At 39.1% G+C, this 20,162-nt stretch overlaps 1 protein-coding gene across 1 annotated transcript in view; it reads left to right on the top strand.

Moving 5' to 3' along the window:
- LOC110456701 overlaps positions 1–20,162 on the top strand; it is a 32,261-nt gene that overhangs the window by 4,094 nt on the left and 8,005 nt on the right. The window contains exons 2-8 of the mRNA XM_021507586.1: positions 739–1,031; positions 1,408–1,512; positions 5,156–5,242; positions 12,570–12,641; positions 14,042–14,278; positions 15,303–15,464; positions 16,044–16,363. Coding sequence (XP_021363261.1) covers positions 739–1,031; positions 1,408–1,512; positions 5,156–5,242; positions 12,570–12,641; positions 14,042–14,278; positions 15,303–15,464; positions 16,044–16,363 — 1,276 coding nt within the window. The remainder of the gene's footprint in view (positions 1–738; positions 1,032–1,407; positions 1,513–5,155; positions 5,243–12,569; positions 12,642–14,041; positions 14,279–15,302; positions 15,465–16,043; positions 16,364–20,162) is intronic.

Below are 20,162 nucleotides of genomic sequence, written 5' to 3' on the forward strand. Positions count from 1 at the left end.
ATATCCTCTCATGGGATCCAGGTATATGAGCTACTCATCATGTCTGGATCCAGGATTGTCAGAAATATCCTCTCAATGGGGTCCTTTTTTTGATAACGGGAAATCTCATCCAGCCGTTGGAACCAGCGGGGACTGTTTCGCTCCTGGGGGGATATATTGGCAGTAATCCTGGGACAAGGGGTGAAAGTTCACTCCTGGTAGGATAGCGTCAGTAATCCGTGAGATTTCCATAGCTTATATATGTGTAGTATGATATAGCCCCAAGGCCAAACCTAAATGTAGTTCATCATGAAATGACAAACCTAACTCAACTAAAAAAACTCTATAAATAGGTAATTTCCAAGTAATCTGCCTCAACTAAAAGATCTCTATAAGTATAGAGGTCTGTCATATGTATAAACATGTGTATGCTGATTTATAAGACATATACAACAATGTTGGTCATGATAACATTGCATACCTATACAGTTGATAAATAGCATTTATTAAACTGCATCATATTGTTCTGGTTGTTTATAAACTTGATAGAGGTTACGAGAATAGCATACAGTATATTTAAAATTGTTGTATTTTAGCTACCTAAAGCAAACTTGGAAAAGTTATAAAAGAAAAGCATAAAGTGTATTAAAAAATGTTTAGACATAAAAAAAAGCAAATAAAACAGAAAATAATTGTAAAACTGATGAAAAACAAAGACAAGAATCTGACCTGTACCTGCTAATGATATAATCATTGTAGATGATGTGTACTGGACGGAGATGAGGTATGATGAGGAAGGTCGCTATGTGATTTGTAAACAGACAGTGGGCCAGGGGTGTCCGGTATCCCTCACACCCACAGAGTTCAGTGCCAGGACCCTGGTTCACGAGTATGGAGGCGGAGCATTCTTCGTCAATGATGGAAAGGTTTATTTTTCCAACTTCAAGGACCAGAGACTGTATGTGCAGAAATCAGAAGTGGGAGCCGTTCCTGAGGCAATCACACCAGCAGAGTGTGCCTGGAGATATGCTGATGGGGAACTAAATGAAAAGGTAAAAATATTATGCACCTAATATTTTGTTTTCTTTGTAAATATTATTTCAACTGAGATTATATTCTTATTTTCCTTCATGAAAAAATTGTATACACTTTAAAATGATAAGGGAGTGTACTATAAAACTTAATACATAATAAGTTAATTTGGTAAACACTGAGAAGATTAGGTTTAAAAACTGGTGAGACAAATCTTTGACAGTTGGTCATATCACAATTTACATCAATATTAATAAATCTGCCTTTAACGAGCTGAAAGTTAAAAGCGGTATAGACAAGTGATCTCCTGTTGTTGATTGATTTTTCAATTTTCGTTACATAACAACCTTAACATATTACTGTTTCATTTCTGATGTTTTCATTTTATCCTTAAAGACAGGAAAAATCTTCTGTGTGAGAGAAGAACATAAAAAGGGAGCCAAGGAACCTGTGAATACGGTCATCTCCCTAGACCCCTCCAGTCAACAACAGACTGTTTTGGTAAGGTTAATACTATCATCTCCCTAGACCCCTCCACTCAACAACAGACTGTTTTGGTAAGGTTAATACTATCATACCCCTGAACCCCTCCACTCAACAACAGACTGTTTTGGTAAGGTTAATACTATCATGTCCCTGGACCCCTCCAGTCAACAAACAGACTGTTTTGGTAAGGTTAATACTATCATATCCCTGGACCCCTCCAGTCAACAAACAGACTGTTTTGGTAAGGTTAATACTATCATATCCCTGGACCCCTCCAGTCAACAACAGACTGTTTTCGTAAGGTTAATACTATCATATCCCTGGACCCCTCCAGTCAACAACAGACTGTTTTGGTAAGGTTAATACTGCCATCTCCCTAGACCCCTCCAGTCAACAACAGACTGTTTTGGTAAGGTTAATACTATCATCTCCCTGGACCCCTCCTGTCAACAAAAGGCTGTTTTAGTCACAGCATTGAAGTGTTTCAACATTGATATTTAAACAGACTACATATGTCTCATTCTTCAGTGTTACACCCAGAGCTAACGTTCAGGTTTTCTTGCCAAGTATAATGGAAATATTCCAAACACGCTCTAACCTTGATTCTTTACACAGACCTAGCCTTTTCTTGATATTCTGTTAGTCATATCTATTGTTAGAATTCTCGGAATATGATGTGGATATATAAATAGCCACCATTGGAAATTAGTAAGATAAGAAAATAATTGTGCATAGTTTGCATTAAACAAGAATTTTTTATTTCAAGTGCTGACGAACAGTGAGTGAAGGTTCAGGAAGCCTGGTTAGCTTGACAATAAGATTTTGTTGTAGAAACAACTGTGTTTATAGGAAGCCTTGTTAGCTTGACAATAAGATTTTGCTGTAGTAATAACTTTGTTTATAAGAATCATGGCTAGCTTGGGGGTGAGATTTTGCTGTAGTAATAACTGTGTTCATAAGAATCCTTGTTATCTTGACAATGAAAATTTGCTGTAGTAATAACTTTGTTTATAGGAAGCATTGTTAGTTTGACAATAAAATTTTGCTGTAGTTATAACTGTGTTTATAAGAATCCTGGTTACCTTGACAATAAGATTTTGCTGTAGTAATAACTGTGTTCATAAGAATCCTTGTTATCTTGATAATAAAATGTTGCTGTAGTAATAACTTTGTTTATAGGAAGTCTGTTTAGCTTGACAATAAGATTTTGCTATAGTCATAAATTTGTTTATAAGAATCCTGGTTAGCTCAACAATAAAATTTTGCTGAGGTGTTAACTTGTTTATGGGAAGCCTTGTTAGCTTGACAATAAGATTTTGCTGTAGTAATAACTGTGTTTATAAGAAGCCTGGTTAGCTTTACAATATTTGCCAACTATCCGTCTTTTGGAGGGTGACTCCCGATTTTGGACTACATGTATAAAAATGTGAACATTTTCGGCAAGTGAATTCGCTCAACTATTCTTATATAATTTTGAAATCTTATGATTTCATCTGAAAGAACAATTCAAAATACGCTATTCTAAAGTGTAATTTTTTACCTGGATGGTACATTTATATACACACTTTTATGTATGGTTCTAAATTTGAGCATATGAAATCTCCCTCACTGGAGTAATAGGGCACCCGGCTTGTACCTACAAAATCAATAAGAAGACGTATTAACAGCTTGACAGTTTGATGGTGCCATATCTCGACACCTGGGTACCTAGCTTGCGCACGCACCTGATGCATGACCTACAGAGTTTCCTCCTTTTGTCCTTCTTTTTTTAGCGTATTCTTGGTATTCGCATTGATAAAGAAGATACTCCAACCTTTTGTTTTCAATATCACCATGTAATTATTGCACCTGAAAATTCTTTCTTTTCTTCTGCTTTTCCTGAAAACCAGAGAAACTTAAAAACATTGTTTTCCGATCAGGAGGATCTCACTCGTTCTATGGAGTTGAGCTGATTTGGGAGGTACCTCAGTAATATTGATGCTCAGGTTAACTTTGAGGTGGAATGGAATCTAGGTTTATTTAATGAGTTTATTTGCGCTTCCTAGAATCCCCTGGCGCTTCCTAGAATCCCCTGGAGCTTCCTAGAATCCCCTGGAGCTTCCTAGAATCACCTGGAGCTTTCTAGAATCCCCTGGAGCTTCCTAGAATCCCCTGGAGCTTCCTAGAATCCCCTGGAGCTTCCTAGAATCCCCTGGAGCTTCCTAGAATCCCCTGGAGCTTCCTAGAATCCCCTGGAGCTTCCTAGAATCCCCTGGAGCTTCCTAGAATCCCCTGGAGCTTCCTAGAATCCCCTGGAGCTTCCTAGAATCCCCTGGAGCTTCCTAGAATCCCCTGAAGCTTCCTAGAATCCCCTGGAGCTTCCTAGAATCCCATGAAGCTTCCTACTGTAGGAAGTAGTAGTAGCTATACTGCTTAGACTAAACATTGAAATTAAAGTTTATTATGATCAAACTATTGAGTAAATTGAAAACAGAATGTACCTGGAAATGACAGTGGATATGGTCTATGATGGCAGATATAAATTATCTTTGTACTGATATGTTAATTAGGAATTATTGTAAATATGAAAAATATACAAGACAAATATTATCATTGTATTGTTACAGATATTTATATTATCGGGTCATTAGATTTCTTTGCTGGTCTTGAAAATAACTTGGTAAGATTTTAAGTGATAGAGGTTTAAAAGGTGTACAGTATCTCTGTTTGGTATTTACAGGTTAATGAGGTGAACAGTATCTCTGTTTGGTATTTACAGGTTTATGAGGTGTACCGTATTTACAGGCTTATGAGGTGTACAGTATTTACAGGATTATGAGGTTTTCAGTTTTTCTGTTTGGTATTTACAGGTTTATGAGGTTTACAGTATTTACAGGTTGATGAGGTATACAGTGTCTCTGTTTGGTATTTAGAGGTTTATGAGGTGTACAGTGTCTCTGTTTGGTATTTACAGGTTTATGAGGTGTACAGTATTTACAGGTTGATGAGGTATACAGTGTCTCTGTTTGGTATTTACAGGTTTATGAGGTGTACAGTGTCTCTGTTTGTTATTTACAGGTTTATGAGGTGTACAGTGTCTCTGTTTGGTATTTACAGGTTTATTAGGTGTACAGTATTTACAGGTTTATAAGGTGTACAGTTTCTCTGTTTGGTATTTACAGGTTTATGAGGTGTACAGTATTTACAGGTTTATGAGTTGTACAGTTTTTACAGGTTTATGAGGTGTACAGTATTTACAGGTTAATGAGGTGTACAGCATTTATGGGTTTATGAGGTATACAGTATCTCTGTTTGGTATTTACAGGTTTATGAGGTGTACAGTTTCTCTGTTTGTTATTTACAGGTTTATGAGGTGTACAGTAGTGTCTCTGTTTGGTATTTACAGGTTTATGAGGTGTACAGTATTTACAGGTTAATAAGTTGTACAGCATTTATGGGTTTATGAGGTGTACAGTTTTTACAGGTTTATGAGGTGTACAGTATTTACAGGTTTATGAGGTGTACAGTATTTATGGGTTTATGAGGTGTACAGTATTTATGGGTTTATGAGTTGTACAGTATTTACAGGTTTATGAGGTGTACAGTATTTACAGGTTTATGAGTTGTACAGTATTTACAGGTTGATGAGGTGTACAGTATCTCTGTTTGGTATTTACAGGTTAAAGGATCAGACTTCTACAGCCATCCGAGGGTGTCACCTGATGGAAAGACTCTGGTCTGGGTTCAGTGGGATCACCCAAACATGGTTTGTATTCAAACTAACATCAACCCACCACTTTCATGAAAATGCTTTTGTGATTCTTTATCTCCTATAAATGTAATTATCCAATTCCAGCCTCTGCATAGACCTGTATTAACTGATGGAAGGTTTCTAATTCCGCATTACCTAAGTGAATTTGAAGTTAGGGTTGGGATTGTTGCTTTCATGTTAACTGTGGGAACGGTTGGTCAAACATTCAATTGATTATGACATTTTATATATTGGACTAAAGTTTAAAATAAAACGATCAATCTGTTCCTGTAGCTACTTACATGAACACACACGTCTTTGCCTACCCACTTTTAGCAAGGCCTTAATATTTGAAAGTCTGACGATGTTTTGTTGAGACGGTATACATAGATGTATAAGTTAGTACTGTGTCAGCTGTGTATATAAATTACTGCCATGTTGTAGCTCTAGAACCAGGTTGTTACTTGGTCAAAGCCTAGTGACACCTTTATGTCAATTTTTTAAAACCATTTTTTTCAACCTGATTTCAGCATATGAGTTTTATCATATATCATATATGATGGTAATAATTTTGAGTCTGAGAGTATACATATAGTAACAATGTCCAAGTTGTTGTAATAGATTCAGAGAAACTCAATTACTGACTATGTTATACATTATTGGTGAAGTTTTTTATGTTAAATTTAGTCAAAGTTCATAAAAATAAATCTGTAAGCAGCAGGTATTATGGTTTTTGAAACACTTTTTAGATGAATAGTTAAATTTAAAATTGATCCTAAATTGTTAAATTTAATGAAAACCAGTTACATTAGTTTGTTTGTTTGTTTGTTTATGTTTAACGGCCCATCGACGGCTGTGGTCATTTAGGGCCATGGTGATTTATTTATTCACTTTACTTTTTTAACAAACATGTGAATAGCGAAGATAAAATCAGATAAAATGGTTCATTTTAAAAGTATTCGCATTGTATGTGTAGATAATTAAAAATAATAAAAGGGGGTTAAAATAATAAAAGAGATAACGAATAGATGATATGGAATATGCGATATATATATAACGTCAAAAAGGATAAGGTGGGTTAAAAGACATCAGAGTCTATAAAATAGACCGATGTCTTTCAAATAGTTAAATAATGCCTTCGAATCCACGGAACTGAAAAGTGTTTTCATATCCGGGACTCGGAAGTAGTTATCACGAATGTGTTTAAAATCGGAACATTCTATTAAAAAATGCTCCACTGTAAATGGAGTGTCACATGCGTGGCATGAAGGTATATCTTCTCGTTTTAAAAGGTACGAATGAGTAGGATATGTGTGCCCAGTGCGGAGCCGAGCGAGGACAACTTCCTCTCTACGATCTTTCCGACTGGGAATAGATGTTTTAAGTTTCGGTTGTATCTTAAAAAGTTTGTTGTTGGTCTCCAGAGACCAGCGTTTCTGCCATTCATTTTGAATGGCTGTACGAATAGTAGGTTTAAAATCTGTGTATGGTAGTTTGATATTTGTTTGTTCGAGATTCAATGCATTTTTTGCTTCCCTGTCAGCAAATTCGTTGCCTTTTATTCCGACATGGCTCGGAATCCATAGTAAAGTTATTTTAGACTTTTTTAATATACGAGATATTCGATGAGCAAGGTTTTGTACGATTGTGTTTTTAGGATCTCGTAACTGTAAACTCTGTAGGACAGATAGAGAGTCTGAACAAATAATTGCCTTTTTAATGCGGTGTTCATCGATATGGTCGAGGGCCAAACCAATGGCGCATGCTTCAGCAGAAAAGATGGAGGCGCCGTCTGGTAGTCGGACTGAAGTGCAAGTATTGGCAGTACAGCAGGCTGCTGCCACTTTCTCACCTTCTTTGGAGCCATCGGTGTAAAGTTGTGTATGAGAAGGGTAATTCGAAATGCATTCCCGAAAGGAGGATTTGTGTTCTTCGGGCATAACACTTGATTTCCCTCGCTCATGTAATGTAAAGTTAAAATCGGGGGTTTGAATGGTCCACGGAGGAACATCAGATATGTTAAATTCAGCTATGTCCGTCAATTTTATGTTGAGTTCTTGCAGGAAATTCAAAATTCGGATACCAAATGTTGGCAGAAGTTTTTGGTTTTGCGTAAATATGTTTTGGTATTTGGGGTTGAATACTTGGTTGAAAGCAGGATTTTTAGGGTTTGATTTTAATTGAGTTGCAAATTGTAATGAAAGTTTTATTCTTCTGTCATAAAGGGATGGTTCATTTGCTTCCACGTACAGGCTTTTTACAGGTGTTGTTCGAAAAGCTCCCAGGGCAAGACGTAGCCCTTGGTTATGGATTGGATCTAGCATCTGAAGGTACGAACTGCGCGCTGACCCGTATACCATAGAACCATAATCCAGTTTTGTTCGAATAAGTGATCTGTATAGGCGCAAAAGCATTTCACGATCCGCTCCCCAATCAGTATGAGAAAGGACTCGTATAATGTTTAACGCCTTGGAACACTTATCCTTCAGATACTTTATATGTGGTATGAAAGAGAGTTTCGAATCAAAAATGAGGCCGAGAAATTTAGTCTGTTCAACAACAGGAATTCTAGTGCCATCGAGTGTTAGATTTGGGTCATTGTGTGCTTTTCGTTTTTGACAGAAATGCATGCACACAGTTTTGGATTTAGAGAATTTGAAGCCGTTTTCGTCTGCCCAATTTTGTAGTTTGTTTAAACTCTGTTGAAGTTGTCGTTCTATCGTGTGCATGTTCTTAGATCTGTAACAGATCAAGAAGTCATCCACAAATAACGACCCTTCTGTTGATTGACCAAGACATTTGACTATATCATTTATTTTAAGTCCAAACAGTGTGACTGATAGGATTCCACCCTGTGGGACTCCCATTTCCTGTTTAGACGTTTCAGAAAAAGTTGAACCAACACGGACTTTGAAGTGTCTATCTGATAGGTAATTAGATATAAAATTGGGAAGGTTTCCACGTACGCCAAGGTCGTGAAGATCTTTCATGATGCCATACTGCCATGTAGTATCATAGGCCTTCTCAAGATCGAAGAACACAGCGACAAGGTGTTCTTTCTTGGCGAAAGCCTCTCGAATGAACGTCTCTAATCTGATGAGATGGTCATTTGTCCCTCTTCTATTTCTAAAGCCACTTTGAAGAGGGGATATTATATCGTTGGCCTCAAGAAACCAAACCAGTCTAGTGTTTATCATTCGTTCTAAAGTTTTACATACACAACTAGTCAGAGAGATAGGACGATAGTTGTTTGGGTCAGTAGCATCCTTTCCCGGTTTTGGGATAGGTATAATTGTGGAGTTCTTCCACGAATCGGGAATCTTTCCGGAAGCGTAAACTTGGTTGAATATGTAAAGAAGGCATGTTAGTGAAGAGTCCGGTAAGTGCTTTAGAAATTGATATGGAATATCATCAGGACCTGAAGCAGTGTCCTGTGATTTTCTAAGCGAATCAACAAGTTCTGGTAGGGTAAATTGTTCATTATAACTTTCTTTGTTTGATGATTTGAAATTGAGCCGTTTCTTTTCTCTCTTTTTTTTCAAAGACTGGAATTTTTGGGAGTGGTTTAGAGGGGATGAGTTTTTAGCTATGTTTTTTGCAAATGCATCAGCAATTTCAGTTATAGACGAGAAAATTTTGTTTTTATTAATGAGGTGGGAGGATGTTGCCTTTTTCTTTTTCCCACTTATTTTCCGAATCATATCCCATACTTTTTTTGAGGACGTGTTTGATGATATCTTGGATACATATTCTCTCCAGCTGTTTCTTTTGTCAATTTTAATTGATCGCCGAGCCTTTGCCCGCCAAATTTTAAATTCACTGTAGTTTGAAGCAGTTGGGCAATTGAAGTAGCGTCTTAGAGCAGCTGCCCGATTACTGCGTGTTTTAAAAGATTCTTCAGATAAAAGGAACTTCGTAGGTTTTGGAGCGGATTTTGGAATTGTCTTTTGGGCAATAGAAGTGAGTGTTTCAGTAAAAGTTTTGATAGGGTCGTCGAGGTTAGTAAAATTGTCTATGGTTAGTTTTTCAATGCACATGTGTTGGAATTGGGCCCAATCTGCTTTGTGCATATTCCATCGAGGTAGAGGATCATCAAGAGGAGTCCCAATATTCTGAAGAAAAATTGGGAAGTGGTCACTCCCACAAAGATCATCATTTACCCTCCAGTCATAGTCAAGTAAAATGGATGGATGGCATAATGATAGATCAATGTGGGTACGAGAGCCTGTAGCAGGGTGTAAATAAGTAGGGGTATTGTTGTTAAAAAGGCACAAGTTGTTTTTATCTATAAATTCCTCAATACGTCTTCCTCTCTCGTCTGTGTTGGGAGAGCCCCACAGGCTATTATGACCATTAAAATCACCGAGGATTATGAATGGTGTTGGGAGCTGGGAGACGAGATTATTGAGTTGCTCACAAGTGAAAACAATACTCGGAGGGAGATAAATTGAACAGACAGTTATTTGTCGGTGTAATGTTGCACAGACAGCAACAGCCTGTAAATTTGTGTTTAACTTGATCATTCTGTGAGGAATATTTTTATGGACAGCTACCGCTGCGCCACCTGCTGCTCTGCTAACTACAGTTGGAATATTAGTGTAGAGTGAGAAATTTCTAAGCGTGATTGGGTTTTTGAGCATGATTTCTTGAAGACAAAAAATGGCGGGTCTAAATTCTTTTGATAGATTCTGAAATTCTTCTATATTTGCCTTTAATCCGCGGATGTTCCATTGGATAATTGTGTTATTTATCTTTTGTTATTTTGGCTGGATTTCGATGGAGTTGAAGCACGAAGCGCGGAGGCATTCGTCTCCATCTCATCATCGAAATCTAGTAGGACATTGAACCGGTTTGTCGGGTCCTCTGATCCTTTGCCAAAGGTGACATTCAGATCCGGTCCTTCGGATTTGCCCCTCGCTATTTTAATTTTTTTCCTAGGTCTGTTGGTGGGTGATGTTGTCTCTGGTTTCAGTTGGGATCGAGGAACAGATGTGAGTGAGCGAGATCGCTGCGAACGCACATGTGCCCTAGATGTGCCAACCTTTGGAGGGTTTTCTCCTGAAGAGGAAGGTGTTTTTGATGGTGGTGCTGGTTTTGATTGTGGTGCTGGTTTTGATGAAGGTGCTGGTTTTGATGAAGATGCTGGTTTTGATGGTGATGCTGGTTTTGATTGTTTGCTGTTTTTGGTTGGTTTTCGAAAAGTCGTGAAACGGGATGGGTCCCCCGTGAGGATTTTCAAGTTCTGTTGACCAGCCATGTCTGGGACTTGTGAGCCCCAGGCAGGTATGTCTTCAGAAACTTGAACCGAAGCATCCTTGACCGTGACACTGTCAACCGGCGCCTTGCCTCGAGTCACTTGTGCGTAAGAGGGTGTAGCAATGTCTGCACTCCCGACTATCCTCCTGGCCTCGGGGAAAGAGACACCTCGGGTATATTTAACCCGTAATATCTCCCTCTCCTGGCTCCAGGTAGGGCAGTCGCGAGAAGAGGCAGCGTGCTTCCCCTCACAGTTGACACAGCGCAGGTTGGCGATGTCACAGTCATTTTGCTCGGTGTGACCCTCACGGCCACAATACTGGCAGATCGATTTTCGTCTACATCGCTTTTCGTGATGACCGTACTTCTGACAGTTTCGGCATCGCAATGGATTTGGGATGTAGACGGAAACGTTGTACCTCTGGTATCCGATTGTTAGTATTTGGGGTAGTGTTGGCGTTGAAAAAGTGATGATGAAGGTGTTTGTTTTGATTGTATCATTGTTTCTCCTGATCACCATCCGCCTCACCTCAGAGACCGGGACGCTCTCCTCCTGGAAATATGCCAGTATGTCTTCATCGGTGTCATTGCGCAAGGCTGGGCACCTGATTACCCCCTTGCTGCAATTAAGTGATGAGTGTGGTTTCACACTGACACCGATGCCGGCAAAACTGGTTGTTCCGAGTAGGTTCATCGCCTGTTGTTGGCGATAAACCTCTATAAGGAGATCGCCCGATCCCAATGGCTTAACGGATTTCACATCCCCTGCGATTCCCTGGATGCCCTTCCTCAACAGAAGTGGCGACAACGCGGCCGTTGTTTTACCACTCTGTGTGGAGGTCATCACAAGGAATTGCGGGAATTGGGTGTTCTGTGTTGCGTTTTGTGTTGTTTTTGAGCTAGGGTCATCGTTCCTGATTTTGGTATGTCCGTCGTTTTGGTGGTTTTTATCTTTACCCATGTGTATATTTGTTTGTTTCACGATCTATGCCTCCACCCGCCACGGAGCCCAACAAGGGGACACTGGTGTGACGCGGATATCCAGCGCCAAGTGTCGGAGATACATAGAATAGTATACTCGTAAGAATATACATACTATTTGAAAGAGTATACTCTCGCGATTGACCCTGAGCCACCGCCTTCTTGGGAGTATGTAAACCAAGGGCTCGGCGTGACCAGCCGATTGGTGATAGAGGGCCCATATCACCTCTCGTCTACCCAGAGTCCGAAGCCAAAGCAGTATGTTGCAGAATATCGGATCATGTCTCCTTCCTATCAAGAGTTTGACAGTGATTCCGACTCTGCTCAGCTACCAGGATCTTCTTCCCCCAGGAATACGAGATGCAACCCACGGCAAACAGGTTGGCTCAAATTGGAGCTACTGTGAAAGCCTTCTGCTACGATGACGCCCAGCGCGCCACAATCATACCCCCGAAATGATCACATACGCACTGAGCACCAACGTACCCAGCCTCGGGACGTGGACCCAGCTTTCTTGGAGGCCTGTTGCATTAGACTTGAACTGTGATTTAAATCTCAGAATAGCAGATCCTTAAAACAATTGTTTTAAATGTTTCCATAACATGACATTCAGCTTGATAAGTAAATTAGTTCTACAAAACCTGAACAATCACTAGACTGAAAAATTACTAAGATTACAGAGGAGCGACACCCGACTTCAGAGCCAGTAAGTTTTACCGTTACACGACCGTGAGCTTCCCTTGATGTACTTCAAAGGATCAAATTTATCTTGTCTCATCAACAAGGTTGTGCACACTGAGCCTTCAATTTTGCTATGACATATTCCAGGGGTGCAGAGAGCGTAAGTGAGTGTAACCTCTGGAGGGTCTAGGATGTTTGGTCCAGGCTGTTGTATAACATAGTGCCATGTTCCTAGATTCAGATCGGTTCATGTATGTTCGTTCTTTATTGTTTAGACCAGGCTGTTGATACCCATAAGTCTGCAATTGCTATAATCCTCGGTCCAGCCCTCCGTAAGTTAATGAAATGCTCCAGCCCTGTATAAGTCAGTGTTGTGATCCTTGGGTCAGGCCTGTTTAGATGATATAATGTAAATATGTTTCAGCCCTGGAACAACACAGAACTATGGATTGCTGACCTGAATGAAGCTGGTGATGGGATTAGTGATGCCAGACAGGTCAGTACAGATACAAATGTATACAAACAAATAGCTGAGATCCTGAAAATACCTGAAATTAGTTCCTATTTTTTGCTTCTAAGGTCAAGGTTACTATTATTAGCTCACCTGCCCGAAGGGCAAGTGAGCTTATGTTATGGTGCAGCATCCGTCGTCCGTCCGTCGTCCGTCTGTCCGGCGTCAACTTTTTGCTTTAAACAACTTCTTCTCAATAACCAAATGGCCCATGGTACTGATATTGGGCCTGTAGCATGCTGGGATGAAGGGCTACCAAGTTTGTTCAAATGAATGACCTTGAACTTTCAAGGTCACATGGGTTGAAATATGTTAAAATCTTCAAACAACTTCTTCTCAATAACCAAAAGGCCCAGGGTACTGATATTAGGCCTGTAGCATGCTGGGATGAAGGGCTACCAAGTTTGTTCAAATGAATTACCTTGACCCATTTTCAAGGTCACTGGTGTCCGATGTCTTTAAAACCTTCAAACAACTTCTTCTCAATAACCAAATGGCCCATGGTACTGATATTGGGCCTGTAGCATGCTTGGATGAAGGGCTACCAAGTTTGTTCAAATGAATGACATTGACCCATTTTCAAGGTCACTGGTGTCAGATGTCTTTAAAATCTTCAAACAAATTCTTCTCAATAACCAAATGGCCCAGGGTACTGATATTGGGCCTGTAGCATGCTGGGATGAAGGGCTATCAAGTTTGTTCAAATGAATGACCTTGACCAACTTTCAAGGTCATAGGGTCAAATGTCGTAAAACCTTCAAGCGACTTCTTTTCAATAAGCAAAATGGCCAGGGTACTGAAATTGGGCCTGTAGCATGCTGGGATGAAGGACTACCATGTTAGTTCAAATGAATGACCTTGATCCACTTTCAACCTTATGTCCTTGTTCAACAATCAAGGTCAGAGGCGTCATATGTTTAAATCTTTTAATAGGTTATTATGAAATCTTAAGATTACAAGTGTTTGATTAATAACAGGTGAGCGATGCAGGCCCATTGGGCCTCTTGTTATTTATAGAAATGTAACAACCAATTCTACGACATCACTCTAGCACCTTCACATCTTAAAAGATTTTGATCAAAACTTTACACAATGGTCAAGTATGAAAATGCCTCAAATGATATCCAATATTTTGGGGTTCCAAGGTCAAGGTCACTGCTAACTAGAATCATTGGTGGTTATTTCACCTTTTGATTATCAGTTGTGGTCTACCTGTAACACTGATCTAGAATTTAAAATCTGATATTCCATGTAATTATATCTTATTAATGGCTTTGATGTCATGTCAAGTCGATGATATACTATTACTTTCTTAAGATAATTATGTTATCAACAATATTTTTGATATTTGGTATTTCTGTAAGTTTGGCTCCTAATATTGTCAGGTTGTGGGAGGTGCCGATTCCAGTGTGATTGAGCCTGGTTGGACCACAGACAATGAACTACTGTACGTCAGTGACAAGTCGGAGTGGTGGAACTTGTATAAGATGACTTCGGAGGGGGAGCACATCAACCTTCTGCCACAGGACAAGGAGACGGGAGGTCCACACTGGGCGTTCAACTGTACAACTTACAGTGTGAACCCATCAGGGAATGGTCAGGTGGCTATTAAGATGGGAGGGGTGAGTATAACCGGCATGTTAACATAGGAGCTCTCCTGGGTGGTTTACTCCTGTTTCATCTTGACTACCGTAGTGATGATATGCCAGGAGGTGAAGTTGTATCTGAGATGGATCAATGCATGGGTAATGGTATCGTGCCAGTATTCCCAGATAAATCCCTAAGGATTGTCAAGAGGGGCTGATGTAAATTTCATCAAAATCTTTTTGAATAAGCATTCCTGAGCATTGGCTTGTCACAGGGTAGTTACATTACAAGCATTTAATGCAAAGGCCCTATAACCACAGATAATAATTTGTGAACTGCTTTGAGACGACCTACGAACGATGTTGTGCTAGAACCTCAAATTGTTTTTATTATTAGTTACATTACAAGCTCACCTAATGCAAAGGAACAAAGTGTACTATTAAAGTGGAGTTATGTCTTTAGTCTATCTATCTTCTGTATTACTATCAACCTTTTTCTTCAAACAACTTCTTCTCAAGGGCCACAGGGCCTAGTTTGATGATGTTTGGCCTGTATTGCTTGGATGATTGTCTGTCAACTTAGTTCATATAAAATACCTTGACCCACATTCAAAGGTCAGGGGTAAACTATTTTAAAATCTTCAAAAGGCTTCCTGAAACCAAACATGAGGCTAAGAGTTATGATAATAAGTTTGGTACGTAGTTCGTGGCTAATTTGTTCAAATATATGACTTTGAAGCATGTTTAATGTCAAAGATCGAATGTGTTAAAATTTTCATAAAATTTACTAAGAAAAATAATGATGTTTTTGCCTGTGAAATGTTGAGGTAAAAGGCCTTAAAATCTTGTTTTAAAAATATTGACCTTGACCCACATTCAAATTTAGATTAAAATTTCAAACAAAATCTTCTAACAAAACCATGAGTCATAGAGTAAGGTATCTGTGTTTTCTATGTTTGAATTATAAAACAAGATTTCATTTTTGACATATAAAAAATACACATGCACATGGTTTGCAAAATCCATCTACATGTTGTTCCTTGAACTATTTTGTATCTAGGACCTGGGAATATTAGATCTCAAGACAAAAGCATACAAAGTGATCGACACAGGCTTTACATCTTACCGATTCCTCCACCTCACTACCAGTGGCGATATCTTCTGTTACGGAGGCAGTCCAACCCGTTTCCCCTGCATCATCCATGTCCTTCCCAGTGGCAAGGTTGGTATTCTCAGCACTGTATTGTAACACGAGTCCACTGTAAACAGGTTTTGAAATAAACTTTTACAGCATTAATAGCATCGATCTGGAATTAAATTTCAAATAGCAGACAATAAGGCTACCCGGCATATGAAAACGAAAAAAAGAATTATCTAAATTAGAGGTAAAATTAAGGCACAATTTTGACTAGAAAGAAATTGCAGCTAGCTGAAGATGGTGGGTTTTTTTGGCGGTGAATGAAGGTTAATTTTTGGAGTTTTGTATTGTCTCCCCTTCCAAACTCTTACCTACGGTGCTTTTTGTAAGGAAGAAGAGGACATGTATTTCTTTATGATACCTAACAGATGTACTGAGAAAAACATTGTTTCTGTGACATACAGCCCAATCTGTAATAAGGAACAACCCAAAGGGAACACTTAAAGGTGTCCTCCTGACATAGACACTCTCTTAATAGTAAATATAAACTGCATTGTGGGGATGGTAACCTCTCTTAGGAGAGTGTAGATTGATAAACATGTTCTCTTTTTCAGATTGGACAAGATATAAAACTAAGTTACAATACCAATTCATCCTTTACAGGTAAATATTATCAAAGAGTCCAAGGTGTTACCCATTGACAAGGGCTATTACAGTGTTCCAGAAGAGATCACCTGGCCTACTTCTAATGGAGACAGATCTTATGGCTATCTGTACCTGCCACAGAACAAAGACTTTGTCGGCACAGAAGGCACCTTACCTCCACTGCTTGTCAAGGCACATGGAGGTCCCACTAGTCAGTCGGACAATAGTCTAACCCTCACCATTCAGTACTTCACAAGTCGGGGATTTGCTGTCCTGGACGTCAACTACCGAGGGTCCACAGGCTACGGACGCACTTACAGATTGAAACTTCTTAAAAAGTAAGAATACGGTTGTTATTTATAAGGTTCCTTGTTGTACCTTGGCTTCTGTTGTCAATCATTCTTCAAACCATTTCCTTCTAAATAACTGAATGAAATTTGCTAAGGTGGTGGGATTAAACATTGTTTAATATGGAGGGGTCTGAGGGTTTGGGCAAGGGGCAATTTTGCTGCATTGTTTTAAACAACTTCTCCTCTGGAACTATCAGATGGATATCAAGCTTATTTGGTTGGAAACATTCTCAGGGGATTGAGATTTTTAATTGTACATACCTTTTTGATTGGGAATAGATGTTTTAAGTTTCGGTTGTATCTTAAAAAGTTTGTTGGTGGTCTCGAGAGACCAGCATTGCTGCCATTCATTTTGAATGGCTGTCTGAATAGTAGGTTTAATATCTGTGTATGGTAGTTTGATATTTGTTTGTTCGAGATTCAATGCATTTTTTTTACCTTCCCTGTCAGCAACTTTGTTGCCTTTTCATTCCGACATGGCTCGGAATCCATAGTAGAGTTATTTTAGACGTTTTTAAGATACGACATATGCGAAGAGCAAGGTTTTGTACGATTGTGTTTTTAGGATCTCGTAACTGTGAACTCTGTAGGACAGATAGAGAGTCTGAACAAATAATTTCCTTTTTAATTCGGTGTTCATCGATATGGTCGAGGGCCAAACCAATGGCGCATGCTTCAGCAGAAAAGATGAAGGCGTCGTCTGGTAGTCGGACTGAGGTGCAAGTATTAGCAGTACAGCAGGCTGCTGCCACTTTCTCACCTTCTTTGGTTTGTTTGTTTGTTTGTTTATGTTTAACGGCCCATCGACGGCTGTGGTCATTTAGGGCCATGGTGATTTATTTATTCACTTTACTTTTTTAACAAACATGTGAATAGCGAAGATAAAATCAGATAAAATGGTTCATTTTAAAAGTATTCGCATTGTATGTGTAGATAATTAAAAATAATAAAAGGGGGTTAAAATAATAAAAGAGATAACGAATAGATGATATGGAATATGCGATATATATATAACGTCAAAAAGGATAAGGTGGGTTAAAAGACATCAGAGTCTATAAAATAGACCGATGTCTTTCAAATAGTTAAATAATGCCTTCGAATCCACGGAACTGAAAAGTGTTTTCATATCCGGGACTCGGAAGTAGTTATCACGAATGTGTTTAAAATCGGAACATTCTATTAAAAAATGCTCCACTGTAAATGGAGTGTCACATGCGTGGCATGAAGGTATATCTTCTCGTTTTAAAAGGTACGAATGAGTAGGATATGTGTGCCCAGTGCGGAGCCGAGCGAGGACAACTTCCTCTCTACGATCTTTCCGACTGGGAATAGATGTTTTAAGTTTCGGTTGTATCTTAAAAAGTTTGTTGTTGGTCTCCAGAGACCAGCGTTTCTGCCATTCATTTTGAATGGCTGTACGAATAGTAGGTTTAAAATCTGTGTATGGTAGTTTGATATTTGTTTGTTCGAGATTCAATGCATTTTTTGCTTCCCTGTCAGCAAATTCGTTGCCTTTTATTCCGACATGGCTCGGAATCCATAGTAAAGTTATTTTAGACTTTTTTAATATACGAGATATTCGATGAGCAAGGTTTTGTACGATTGTGTTTTTAGGATCTCGTAACTGTAAACTCTGTAGGACAGATAGAGAGTCTGAACAAATAATTGCCTTTTTAATGCGGTGTTCATCGATATGGTCGAGGGCCAAACCAATGGCGCATGCTTCAGCAGAAAAGATGGAGGCGCCGTCTGGTAGTCGGACTGAAGTGCAAGTATTGGCAGTACAGCAGGCTGCTGCCACTTTCTCACCTTCTTTGGAGCCATCGGTGTAAAGTTGTGTATGAGAAGGGTAATTCGAAATGCATTCCCGAAAGGAGGATTTGTGTTCTTCGGGCATAACACTTGATTTCCCTCGCTCATGTAATGTAAAGTTAAAATCGGGGGTTTGAATGGTCCACGGAGGAACATCAGATATGTTAAATTCAGCTATGTCCGTCAATTTTATGTTGAGTTCTTGCAGGAAATTCAAAATTCGGATACCAAATGTTGGCAGAAGTTTTTGGTTTTGCGTAAATATGTTTTGGTATTTGGGGTTGAATACTTGGTTGAAAGCAGGATTTTTAGGGTTTGATTTTAATTGAGTTGCAAATTGTAATGAAAGTTTTATTCTTCTGTCATAAAGGGATGGTTCATTTGCTTCCACGTACAGGCTTTTTACAGGTGTTGTTCGAAAAGCTCCCAGGGCAAGACGTAGCCCTTGGTTATGGATTGGATCTAGCATCTGAAGGTACGAACTGCGCGCTGACCCGTATACCATAGAACCATAATCCAGTTTTGTTCGAATAAGTGATCTGTATAGGCGCAAAAGCATTTCACGATCCGCTCCCCAATCAGTATGAGAAAGGACTCGTATAATGTTTAACGCCTTGGAACACTTATCCTTCAGATACTTTATATGTGGTATGAAAGAGAGTTTCGAATCAAAAATGAGGCCGAGAAATTTAGTCTGTTCAACAACAGGAATTCTAGTGCCATCGAGTGTTAGATTTGGGTCATTGTGTGCTTTTCGTTTTTGACAGAAATGCATGCACACAGTTTTGGATTTAGAGAATTTGAAGCCGTTTTCGTCTGCCCAATTTTGTAGTTTGTTTAAACTCTGTTGAAGTTGTCGTTCTATCGTGTGCATGTTCTTAGATCTGTAACAGATCAAGAAGTCATCCACAAATAACGACCCTTCTGTTGATTGACCAAGACATTTGACTATATCATTTATTTTAAGTCCAAACAGTGTGACTGATAGGATTCCACCCTGTGGGACTCCCATTTCCTGTTTAGACGTTTCAGAAAAAGTTGAACCAACACGGACTTTGAAGTGTCTATCTGATAGGTAATTAGATATAAAATTGGGAAGGTTTCCACGTACGCCAAGGTCGTGAAGATCTTTCATGATGCCATACTGCCATGTAGTATCATAGGCCTTCTCAAGATCGAAGAACACAGCGACAAGGTGTTCTTTCTTGGCGAAAGCCTCTCGAATGAACGTCTCTAATCTGATGAGATGGTCATTTGTCCCTCTTCTATTTCTAAAGCCACTTTGAAGAGGGGATATTATATCGTTGGCCTCAAGAAACCAAACCAGTCTAGTGTTTATCATTCGTTCCAAAGTTTTACATACACAACTAGTCAGAGAGATAGGACGATAGTTGTTTGGGTCAGTAGCATCCTTTCCCGGTTTTGGGATAGGTATAATTGTGGAGTTCTTCCACGAATCGGGAATCTTTCCGGAAGCGTAAACTTGGTTGAATATGTAAAGAAGGCATGTTAGTGAAGAGTCCGGTAAGTGCTTTAGAAATTGATATGGAATATCATCAGGACCTGAAGCAGTGTCCTGTGATTTTCTAAGCGAATCAACAAGTTCTGGTAGGGTAAATTGTTCATTATAACTTTCTTTGTTTGATGATTTGAAATTGAGCCGTTTCTTTTCTCTCTTTTTTTTCAAAGACTGGAATTTTTGGGAGTGGTTTAAAGGGGATGAGTTTTTAGCTATGTTTTTTGCAAATGCATCAGCAATTTCAGTTATAGACGAGAAAATTTTGTTTTTATTAATGAGGTGGGAGGATGTTGCCTTTTTCTTTTTCCCACTTATTTTCCGAATCATATCCCATACTTTTTTTGAGGACGTGTTTGATGATATCTTGGATACATATTCTCTCCAGCTGTTTCTTTTGTCAATTTTAATTGATCGCCGAGCCTTTGCCCGCCAAATTTTAAATTCACTGTAGTTTGA

This window comes from Mizuhopecten yessoensis, unplaced genomic scaffold (genome assembly GCF_002113885.1).
Source record: "Mizuhopecten yessoensis strain PY_sf001 unplaced genomic scaffold, ASM211388v2 scaffold8833, whole genome shotgun sequence".
NCBI lineage: Eukaryota > Metazoa > Mollusca > Bivalvia > Pectinida > Pectinidae > Mizuhopecten > Mizuhopecten yessoensis.